Source organism: Melanerpes formicivorus, unplaced genomic scaffold, assembly GCF_026170545.1.
Source record: "Melanerpes formicivorus ecotype bairdi unplaced genomic scaffold, bMelFor1.0.p_v2 SCAF_39, whole genome shotgun sequence".
NCBI classification, from domain to species: Eukaryota; Metazoa; Chordata; class Aves; order Piciformes; family Picidae; genus Melanerpes; species Melanerpes formicivorus.
Window position 1 is genome coordinate 4,791,225 of NW_027142391.1, and position 12,022 is coordinate 4,803,246.

The following is a 12,022-nucleotide window of genomic DNA, read 5'->3' on the forward strand; positions in this document are numbered from 1 at the left end:
CCCGCCCCAAGATGGCCGCTGCCGCCCTCTTGTTTTGATGAATAATCTCTGCGCGGGGCAGGGGCCGCGGTGCGGGCGGGGGTTGAAGCCGATCGACTTGGGCAGGTTGGGGCAGCCGGGCATCGGCTCCCTCTGGGCTGCGGCGGGCCTCGGCGGTCGCTGAAGGCGCGTACGAGCTGCGGGTAGTGGGTCGGGGGCGGCAGCGGCGGTGGGGCCAGTTGCCGGCGGGCGAGGCGCGGCGCGGCCGCCCCGGAGATGCCCTTGTGAGGCGCCCCGAGAGGCAGAGGCGACAGGAGAGCGCCTCCTCGGAGCTGGCCCTCAGCGGGGCAGAGGAAAGCGCCCTCTCTCCGTTCACCATTAAGAGGAAGGCGATGGAGGAGCTGAGCACGGATGAGGTGAGTCTGGGGCCCGGGGCCTCAGGGGGCGAGCGGGAGGCGCCGCCAGGGGCGGCCGGGCCCCGCGGGGAAAGGGCACCGGTCTCTACCTGGGCCCTTTTCCTGACCCCAAGGTGAAACCCGTGCGTGGGAAGGAGCGTTCTGGAGCGCTCTGCCTTCGCCCGTTGTTTGTGCTCGATGTTCTTCGTGTGCCTCCTTTATCAGCTCTGCCCCTGACCTGCGACCCCCTGGCTGGTCGATGGAGTTGAATTGTTTCTCTTCTGGTTAATTGTTTGTTCTCTGTTCCCGTCTGCCAGGTAGCCTTTGTCTGGAGGATGTCTTCTTTCAGTGTTCAATGCTAGGCGTGATCACTAGTGCGTGATTAAAAAAAAACCCAGCTTGCTTTTTAACAGAGCGAAGCACTTCAGATTTTGCTCCCGTGCAAGATATGTGTGTGTGTGGTCTTGTATTTAATATAATTTCTTCTTGAAACAGTTTGTAACAGGCTCACTCGTTTTCTCGATTCTTTGATTTACTTTCCTTTTTATTCAACCTCTTATTCTTTCACTTAAGAGTTAAGTGTGTTCTGTTGTGGTAGATAAACATCTGCGACTGAAGAATGTGAACAGTTTCTCGGTTTCTCCTCTTGAAGAGTGACGTTTTGCTTTTTTTAAACACAGGCTAGGTTCTTAGGTTTTGCTTTTATATTAGAGGACTCTGAAATGGATTCTGTCATGGTATTGATAAGGGTATAGGGGGTTTCCCACTATTCCACTGTAATGCTCAAATTGTGTACAGCTCTGTGTCTCCCTTCATACCTTCAAAATAACATGTTGTGGTGTGCTGCATATACATGAAGAGTATTGTACAGGACCAGCTGCAGCATAGAGTCATTGCTGTACTTGTACTCCAGGGACTATGCTCCCCGTGCTTATACTCTAGGGAGGATCAAAAGAAGTATTTTTGTTCTGTACCATATCTTCTGGTGGGACTGTAGAGCAAGGTGGCTGCTGTTGTCACTCAGGTTTATGTCCCAAAACACTAGATGTTTTTGACTATGTTGTATATCACGATTTAGCAATCCCACTATGTTGCAACAGGAACTGCAAGGGGATGGTTCATGCTGTTAACTTGATGAAGGTCCTCACAGTCTGTGGAAGCATTGAGAACATGATTACAATTCCAATGTTGAGAGGAGTGGGATAGGATGCTGGTGATGTAATCTCTGCTGTGAAAAGGCATCTTTGATTTTATAGGCATTTTTCATGAGTACTTTGTTTACATGCAATTATTCTGATTGTTAAACTGCATCTGCTTGTGAGGTGTTTTATGATTAATTTCAGAATTATTTAACCTATGTAAGCTTGTTTGTGTCACTGCTTCAGCAAGTTCCTGACATCATCAAAAACACTGCATCATGGAACTGAGGCTGCAGAAAATGAGTTCTCCAGTAGGGACTCATCTACTTTTGCTGGCAAAGTGTTGGTCTGAAGTGACTCAAGTTTTTCCATGCCTTTCTACCACAGTTCAGCTAGGGCCAAAGCTGAATGGTCTTTAGGAGATTGATTGAGACAACCCTGTATCAATTTAGGAGAGTCAGGCTGTAGCTTTTTATTGTTAATGTGCCCCTCGCTGGAAAAGCAGAGCCAAGTCTATTTTAATTTTCCTCCATTGCTCCACTTTGTTCTTATTTGGTGCAGTGGACCCTAGATCAGATGTGAACCAGCACAAGGTAGCACACAATAAGAATAGGGACTGCTCAGAAAAGAAGAGAATCAAGGCAAATGTGGGATAAAGTGGGAAAGAATGATGTGAACTTAGCATCTTTAAATGTTTGCAGGATTTTTTTGAGAGGTTAAGTGGTTTCTGAGCATAGCATGTGGCCAGTATCACCCTGAAATGGAGCATTTATTAAATCAATTAAACATGTTCTAATGAATACAAGGAAAATAAAACTATCCATTCAAATTTCCAAATCTGTACAAGAAAAGGTAGTGTTCTACAGTTGTGGTAGAATAAAATACTTCCTCTAGAGTCTCCTAACCAGTTGTCACTAAAGAAGATGTTGACAGAGACTTGCTTTTCAACTGGGAGTGTGTGAGCCTGAGGGACCAGTCTTCCTGCTTATATCTTTATTGGTCTGCTGCACAATTAAATTATCAATTAACTGTCTTTAAGAGGGTGCTATTTCTGCTTTGTAGTGTGTCCAGCTAACAGCTTTTAAGAAGTCCAGTAAGATAAAAAATGTATTTCTGAAGGCCACTATTCAAAGACATAGTGCAGATGCGTCCAGCAAAACCTGTACTAATTAAAAATCTCTGTGCTATTTCCATTCAATTAATTCGGTTTTTTTCTTTTAATCAACCTTTTCAGCTGTATATGGTGGAGTTGGGCTCTGCAGGGAAGATGAGCATTGTTTGTGCCATAACCTGAGTAATGTTTAGTACCAAATAGCTTGTCACTGTTAGGTAATAGAATGATGTGGAACAGCTTTTGTTGTATGTCACTGCTGCCAATGCTTGGTGAGGTGTCCTAAGCTTTCCTGAGAAAATATTCTAGGAACCCCAATCACTTCAGGGTAATTTGGAGAGTCATCCAGTCTGCAATGAGAACAGGTCACACTGAACTCCCACAAATCTCACTTTATTTGTGTTAGGTGAAGGCAACAGGTCAGGGCCTCAATTGTGTCTAGTGCTGTGCAAACCAGCTGCATCTTTTGAGTCCCCATGTTGTGCCCTGAACACAATGCCTGCCTTCCCTTGTCTTGATGCTGCTTAATCTTAAGGCATGAAGGAATTAACTGGGTAGCATGGGCAAGCCAGTTTTATGCTGTGTTCTGAAGCTTATCTTTCAGCTTCCACCTTTGCCTTTCTGGCATAGAATCTGTTTCTTCCCTTTTGTTCTCTCTTACTTAAAACTTTCTAATATCCAAATGAAATTTCATATCAATTTCTGTGATAATTTTATGTAAACCTAGAGGAAAATCACAGCTCAGGTTAAGAATCAAGTCTGCTCCTTGAACAGTTGCTGAATGTACCCTCAGTTGTGAAAGCTCTTTCAGTGGAAAAAATACTCAGAGCTTATTTATATTTTAATGTTAGTTTGTTCAGCAGTAAGGAAGCTAAGTATAGTTTGCCTATCATCCTTAAAGAGGCAGGGAAGAATCTCCTGTTAATGGCTGTCTCGTGTAAACTGCATTTATCTTACCTAAAAGCACCTTGGTGTCTGTGCAGGTTGATTTGGTCTGTGCTGCTTCCAGAATTGTATTTGCAGGGCAGGTTACCTCCTAGGAGGTTGGTCCAGAAGAAAGGTGGATTGTTGAGGGATGAAGAGTGACAAATACAAGGCAGAAATTTTGTCTTGGTGTCCTCTTGTTTCAACAGTGATGATTTCAGCTGTTTTTGCTGTCACTTTGGCAGGGGTCTAGCCTGGCACTGTAGATGAAGGAATGCTGAGTGGTACAAGTTGTGGCAATGCCAGCGACAAGCAGCATGAGCAATCTGGCAGTGCAGGCCTAGAGCCTGACATGGTGGTAGGCCATGCTCAGCATAAGTGCAGAGCCAGCTAGCAGTGTAGCAAAACAGTGCTGTGCCTGCAGCCTGTAACTAAAACAGGACACTGGTAGCTGTAAACACAGAAAGTTATCTTGGAACAACGGGACATGCACCTGCATCAACAACCTTGCGTATCAGTAGTGGTTGGACCAATAATCTATAATAGTGCGATGTGTGGTCACTCATAGGGAACCATTGAAGCTATGCCAACGAGGCTCTGAGTTTATAGAAGCTGTAGAAGTTCCCCTGATACACACTTCGGCCTTTCCTTTCCCTTCTTCTTTGCTTTACTGTGCTATACTCACACTATACTGGAACAATACTCGATCATCTTGGTCAGCTGTATTGACTCCAATCTCCGACCCGTTAACAAGTGACCTCCAGTATCTGCTGGAAACTGGGAGATGAGGAGAGGTTTTGTGCAGATCATACCTTGTGAGGGGTATGACCTTGTTTGACAAACCAACACTTCACTGTATTTAGGAATAAATTTCTGCCTTGATAATAATTACATATATATTATTATCCATGGTTTTTCCTTGTCAAATATCTGAACATCAGATTTGGAGCTAGCTAGCAAGAATGATTATGAACAGTTGTGTGAAAATTTCACATCACATTGCTTTTTCTTCCTTTTTACATAATCTTTCTCCCTCAGCCACTTCTGCATGTATGGACTGTGTGTGCATTTCTGTTTGTTTTTTCCTTCATTCTTCCCTGTCATTCCTGGTGTTCCCATCTGAAAGCCATGGTCATAGATTAGTCAAATGGTAAGGAAACATCCTCTAAAGCATCAATTCAACCACCTAGTTCAAAGTTATTTCAGTTCAGCTAGCTTGCTTTACTGATAGTCATTTTGTACAGCTTTGTTAGCTATGAACACTTCACTGGGATTCAGCAATAGGGACCATGGAAATGGGGAGATGTAGCTGAGATTTGCTCAGTAATGCTTCTGAGGGGTGAGGTAGTTCCCTAGGATTTTCTTTTCAGATTAACAACTGGAAAAACTAAGATGTAAGAAAGAAGTGGGGAAAAAACCCAACATATTAAACCCCAAACTTTTCTGAGACCCTAATGTGTACAGCTTCTACTTATGGCAAAGCTAAACAGTTTATGTAGTAAGCTCCCTGTTTCACTCGGTGAAGAGAGGTGAAGACTTTATAATCACAGCTTTAGACTTCAGTTAGACTTTATTTTCTAGCTGCCTTCCATGTTCATGTGGTGACACCTGTCATGGAGGGAGAGGTAGTTCCAGACACTGTTTTCCCACAGTTTTTGAAGTCTGATTTAATTTGATCTGTTCTTCTTCCTGTTCGAGTAGGTTTCACAGGCCATTAAGTGACTGCAGTAATGTAGGATAGACATTGACTTGACACAAATCTTTTGTTCATTCTTTCACTTGCTTGGCAGTTCTTTAGGATTATGAGCAGAAATGAAAACTGAGATTGCATACAGTGCTTGAGTGTCACAGTACAAAAGAAGGAATAATATGAATTGCTTGTTTTTGCAGGGAATGGACACCCTCAAATATTTGTGGGGTTTTTGTTGTGTATTTTTTTTCTGCTGGGCCTTGAGATGCAAACTTTAGGAACATATCCTCTGAGGCAGCCTGTGATAATAACTAATTTCTTTCTGTTTTTCAGTTATGCTTCAAATTTCCCTTGAAACCCTTAGAAATGATGAGGTTTATTTTGTCTGTTTATTTCTGATGTATAATATTAGTGTTACACAGTCCACTGATTTTACTAAATAGGTTCATAACAGTGTTCTTAGGTCAGATTTTGAAGTCAGATGCTTCTCTTGTCTTATTAGTAACTGTAATAACTGTTATTTAAATTCTGTGTGCTGAAATGTCTCTAGGTGATAAGAGGATGCAATTTACTGGCTGTCATCTTAAAATGCTTCTGCCCAGCAGATGAATTGTGTATTTTTAGTGTGTTTTAGATTAACTTGGTTAACAGTGGTTGCCTTTAATAACTTTAAGCACTGGTGTTTCTATTAGTGTCATGGTGTGAAATTAAAGCAAAGGTCATGTTTATATTGTCCCTTTTATCCCATTAATGCAGTTTGTTGCATCAAGTGCCAAAATAAATGGGGAGGAGCGTTGCAGGTTTTGAAATCGCTGATCAGTAAATGTTAAATGTCTTGCACAACCATTCTTGTTCAAGGATCACCTTCTCCATGTCCAGGAGCAAAGTATACTGACAAAGAGGAAAGCAGGAAAGAGGAAGGCAGGCTAGGAGATGTGCAAGAAGCTCCTGGAACCACTGTCACAGCAAAAGAAACTCCTCGAGGAGTGGAAAAAGGACAGCTAGAATGGGGGCTATATAAGAAAGCTGCCCAAGCAGCAAGAGACCTGGTTAGGAAAGCTAAAGCTCAGTTAGAATTAAATCTAGCCAGGGAGTTCAAGTGGAACAGCAAAAATTTCTGTAGGTATATTCATGGCAAAAAGAAGACTTAGGGAAGGTGTGGGCCCCCTCAGAAAAAAATAGGTGAACTGGTGGCAAGTGACACAGAGGAGGCTGAGGTTCTCAGTGACTTCTTTACCTCAGTCTTCACTGGCAGGGGCTCCAGCCACGGAGTCATGGAAGATAATGGTCCGGGCTGGAAGGAGGAACTGCCCATTGTGAGTGAAGATTAGGCTCACGACCATCTGACAAACCTGAAAGGGTTCAAGTCCATGGGAGCTGATGGGATGCACCCATGGGTACTGAGGGAACTGGGGATGAGGTTGCTAAACTGCTCTCTGTTATATTCCTAAAGTCCTGGCAGTCTGGGTAGGTGCCCACTGACTGGAAAAGGGGAAACATAACCCCTGTTTTCAACAAGAACTGGAGAACCAAAGGTCAGTCAGTCTCACCTCTGTGCCTGGTAAGATCATGGAGCAGATCCTCCTGGAGGCACTGCTGAGGCAGAAGAATAGTCATGAGGTGATTGGGTGCAATCAGCCAGCTTCACCAAGGGCAAATCTTGCCTGAGAAACCTGGTGGCCTTCTATGACAAGGTCACAACATCAATAGGCAAGGGACAAGCAACTGACATCGCTTACCTGGACCTGAGCAAAGCCTTTGACACTGTCCCACATGGCATCCAGGTCTCCAATCTGGTAAAATATGGATTTGATTGATGGACAACTCAGTGGATAAAGAAGTGGCTTGACATCCACACCCAAAGAGTGGCTATCAGTCAGACAATGTCCAAGTGGAGTCCCCCGTGGATCAGTACTAGGACCAGCCTTGTTTAACATCTTTGTTGGTGACATGGGCAGTGGCATTGAGTGCACCCTCAGCAGCAAGCTGTGTGGTGGGGCTGACATGCTGGAGGGAAGGCATCCATCCAGAGGAACCTTGACAGGCTGGAGAGATGGGCCCAAGCCAACCTCATGAGATTCAACAAGGCCAAGGGCAAGGTCCTGCATCTGGGTCAGGGCAATCCCAAGCACTGATACAGGCTGGGTAGTGACTGGCTTTAGAGCTGCCCTGAAGAAATGGCCTTGGGTGTACTGGTGGACAAGAAGCTCAAGGGACAAACACAGGGTTCTCCTGTGCAGATGGTTTTCTAAGACAGCAAATACATAGTTAAAATCTAGAGGTGAAGAGGATTTTAGTGTTTTTCACAGGGAACAGAGGAGTTGCACCTCCATTCAGCAAGTTACCAAGTAAAGCTTTTCTGTTTCCAGTTTCACAGGAGTGAGGGCCCCAAGGGCAACCATGAGGTGTGTGTGTGTGGTTGTTCATATGCAAGGCTACCTCTTCATTTGCTGTTGTGTTACTCCCTTTGTGCAGATCCGTCGAAGGCGCCTTGCTCGGCTGGCGGGTGGGCCGTCCTCCCAGCCTAGTACTCCACTGACGTCACCGCAGAGAGAGACCCCACCGGGACCACCTGTAGTGGCACCAGCTCCGGGGCCATCCCATAGTCTAGGCCTAAATGTCCACAGCATGACCCCAGCTACCTCTCCAATTGGTGCTTCAGGTAGGTTGGCATGTTAGTGACAAAAATGACTGTGTGGCTGCTGAAAGTTCTGCAAGTCCACATCTTCAGAACATAAGCACCGCTTCTGGTGCTGTTTCTGCTGTTGCTGAAAGCTTTCAGAAAACAACATTGTAAAAGGGTGAATTAAGGTACTTTTCATTTTCATTTTCCAGATAATAAACAGTTGTAGCAATATGATAAATAGCACATATAATTAATATAGAATAATACAATAAGTAATATACCACTTGGCATTCCTTCATCTGCAGTGCCAGGATAGATCCCTGATGAAGCTGCAGCAAAACCAGCTGAAATCATCATACATAACATTTAATAATGTAATAATATATGAATACTAATACAAATAAACAATAAACTGGTTTCCAGGTATCAGTAAATTAATGGCATTTAAAATATGAGTTACCAAACCTTGAGGTTTGCAATGTGGTTTAATGTGACAGAACATTAAAGACAAGAGAGCCAGTCTGTCAAGGTGACAGGAAAAAAACCCTTTTCAGTCTTGCAACACAGTTTTTATTGATTGGTTTCTAGGTACATGTTAGCCATTGGTCCCAAGTTCATTTTTGATCTTTGATTTCTAGCATTTGGCACAATTAAAAAACAGTAGGCTGTGGACTGAGCACTGTCAATGTAAAAATAGTGTTTGCTTTCTCCTTTAGTGTGTTGCCCATTTCACTATTTACTGGAGTGGACATAAGTAGGGGATTTATAAATGGTTATTTCTTTCAGAAGATGTGTTGAAAACAAAGAGAAGAAAGTGTGGCAAGTTAGGGAGGTTGCTTTGTAAGGAGGTGAAGACAATATTATTATATATAAGACACCTTTGAATTAAAACAAATAATTCTGATTTGAAGTTGGATGTCTTGGAAATAAAACCAATTTAGCACATGTTCCAGTATTGTGGTGTTTATCTGAAAACTCAAATGCATGTTGTTTTACTGAGGGGTTCACAAAACCAGTCTCTAAGCAAGTGTCAAGATTGTTTTAAAGAAGTTGTTAATATCACACAATCATTTAGATTGGAAGAGAGCCTTAAGATTGAGTCCAACCATTTGATGTTTTCATACTGAGGTGCCCAAAACTGCACACTGTACTAGAAGCAATTTCTGATAGTGTAGAAACAATTTTTGCAGTGCTCTTTGCTAGGCATGCAAAATTCTTTATCTGATTGCATGTTTGTTTTCTGAAATGTCATTCTTTTCCTGTTGGCAAGTACAGTAACTTACAAGCTTAAATCTTGTAATTTAATGACAGTGCTCTTCTGAGGTGCCTAGAAGTGACTCCTTCCTGCTTGTTTCATAGCATTGTACCCAAAGCAGGACAGAGAAAAGCTATCAAAAGCACTTCCTGAGAAAAGCTCTTTGCAGATGGAATTCAACACTGTGCATTGTCCTCATGAGTATAGACAGCAACCCAGAAGCAAAGGTGACTTTTTTTTTCAGAGCAGTGCAGAGGTCATTTACTGTTCACCAGGCCTGTGGTTACATGACTATTTAAACTCATCTTAGGTCTTGCTCTTGCTGAAAGAAGTGTTTTTCCCTGCCTCTCCCTCTGCTGCCCTTAGCAACTGTGCAGAGAGGTGGCTTATTGCCTTAATCCAGGGGGAAACTAATCCAGAAAATAGAAATGATCAGTTTTAAAATAGATGAGGTCCTGATCCAACTGTTTGAAGTGATAATGTCAACAGAGCAGGAGCTGTGGAAGCAGGTACCTGAAGACAGAAATGTTTGTGTGTTGGAAGATGAGTTTATCATGATTTGAGATGGTCAGGAAGCTAAGACCTGAGAGACTTATGTTTTAAGAATTAATCTTTTGGTAGGTAATTCTGCAGAGTAGATTGACCAGGAGCAACAGTTACCTTGGGCCAATACACTGCTTCCTACAAGCCATTCATTGCAGCCATTTAACAGTGTGTGTCTTTTGCACACCAGGATGATGTCTGTGGTTAAACTGGGGAATAGATCAGGAAAAAAACCTTCCCGACTGATTGTCTGCTGCATTTATTTAGCATAAATGAAGACTCAGCTTCAGTGTGGTTTGCAAGAGCTCCTTTGAGCAGCAGACTAAAATGACTGCAGAGAATTGTAATTTATTTGGACATACAGAGAGCAGCCCCAGCAGAAGAGTGTCCTTGTAAGCATCCAGTTTCTGAGAAGTTGCATGTCATGCTGAGGTCAGAGTTGCACATCAATTGAATGGAAACTATGATTATTTTATCTCTGTTTTGAAGCTATGTTGGAGAGCCTAAACCCAGCCTGTGGGTGACAGTTACACGTAATGGGAGTGTGATCTTCATAATGCTGTTGTTTCCTTTTATGTCATTTGCTTATATTTTTATGAAGGAAAACTGGAACTTTGTGTGTCAGGTATTTTTTATGGTATACCTGGTCCAGCAAAGTACAGATGGAAGTGAATTCTGGAGGATTTGTTGTGGAAAGGTGATAGGTAGGACAGTTTGCTGGAGGAGTCCTGGTAGTGAGTGCTGCAGTCTAACTGTTAAAATACAGAATAACTGCTTCTAAATGAGGTTTTTCTGCAGTTCTGTACCTGTTTTGTAAGGAGTTGTTTCAAACCTTGGAAAGCTATGGGAAGGGTACTCATAAACAAACTTACTGTGTCAAGGAGCATAATCCTGATCTGTTCTGTTTTGCTGCCCCCACTGTTAACTTCAGAATGTGTTGCCACCTCAAACATGGGACAAGCTTGCACTTTGCAGTAGCAGCATGAAATACAGCTAGTGCTGGAATTTACAAGTGGGTTGCCAGTCTGGTTTTACACTTTTCCCTTGAAATGTAATACCCTTTGGGGAATGTCTTGTAAACTGCAGGCAAGAGAACCCAGAGTGCAATTCACTGATGCTTTCTTTTTAAGCAGCTGGAGGAGTAAAAGCTTTTGGCCTACTCCTTCAAGGACTCTGTTTACTGACATGCAAATACCTGATATTGATAAAGCTACAGTTACAGCTTACAGTTGTTGCTACTTTTGAAGACATGACTTCAAACAGTGCCACCAGGGATAGACTACACTTAAGAGCCCTCAGGTAGATGTTTGTAGAACTCATTCAGCTGTATTGCTGTTGAATTCAAGGGTTTTTCTGGATTATTTGATATTAGGTATGTAACTTTCCTCCTACCATGCTAGCATCCAGCACTTTCCTGAAGAAGTCTTTATTGCAGAGGGAAGCTCTCTGTTCGTATCCTGCCCGTTCATATGACATCAGCCATGCTCCAAAGCCATTTTATTGCTCTCCCTTTGCTGGTGGTGCACTTAGTGTGTGTTGTTTGGACTGCTTGGATGCTGATTTTATTCCTGTGCTGCACGAAAACTGCTGATCACTGCCCAGTAAATTGTGGGAGATTTTCTGGGAAGACTATCAGAACTCAGATTAATTTTGTCCATTGCAATGACCCAGCATGAAGTCCTGTTCTAGTAGCACAGACTTGAGAGTGCCTTTGACAGTCTCAAGGTAGTGTACAGCGTATACTACTTGATATAAGGGACCAGTTTGCTAGTGGTGAGTGCTTGTTTTTTTTTGTGGGAGTGAATCTGAGCACTTCATGGATGCCAATTCAGGTAAGCATTCCTATGTGAGTGCTGCAAGGGGAGGTAGGAGATGTGATTTTTCTGTGGTCAAATGTGAATATTACTAACATTTATTTCCTTGTGCATTGCTAAGTGCTGAAGGGCAGAGTTGGAAAAAAGTATTTCCACTCCTTTTGCACCTAATAACTATGAAGTGCTTTATCTCTGTAGCAGTAATTTTGGGGTCCCTTTTCTCTAGGAGTAGCCCACCGAAGCCAGAGCAGCGAGGGAGTGAGTTCACTCAGCAGTTCTCCATCTAACAGCCTTGAAACTCAATCTCAGTCTCTCTCTCGGTCTCAGAGCATGGATATCGATAGTGTCTCCTGTGAGAAAAGGTAAAACATCCAGCTCATGTGAGTTAGCAAATACTGCTCCATGCTAATTGTCAAACCCACTTACACAGGCAAATGACCTGCCATCTCTCACTTCCAGCTCTGTTAATGCAAAAGGGTTTGATGCTTAGAACAGACATGCTGTTTAGACCACTGTAATGCTTTCTCTAGTCTGGTTTTAATGGGG

The 12,022-nt window shown here is 43.0% G+C and overlaps 1 protein-coding gene across 3 annotated transcripts in view; it reads left to right on the forward strand.

The window, feature by feature from the left end:
• The window catches only part of UBE4B (ubiquitination factor E4B), a 39,531-nt gene continuing 27,509 nt past the window's right edge, over window positions 1–12,022 (forward strand). For all 3 annotated transcript variants that reach the window (XM_068158395.1, XM_068158393.1, XM_068158394.1), the window contains exons 1-3: window positions 1–395; window positions 7,714–7,900; window positions 11,703–11,838. In XM_068158395.1, coding sequence (XP_068014496.1) covers window positions 372–395; window positions 7,714–7,900; window positions 11,703–11,838 — 347 coding nt within the window. In that variant the 5' untranslated portion in view covers window positions 1–371. The remainder of the gene's footprint in view (window positions 396–7,713; window positions 7,901–11,702; window positions 11,839–12,022) is intronic.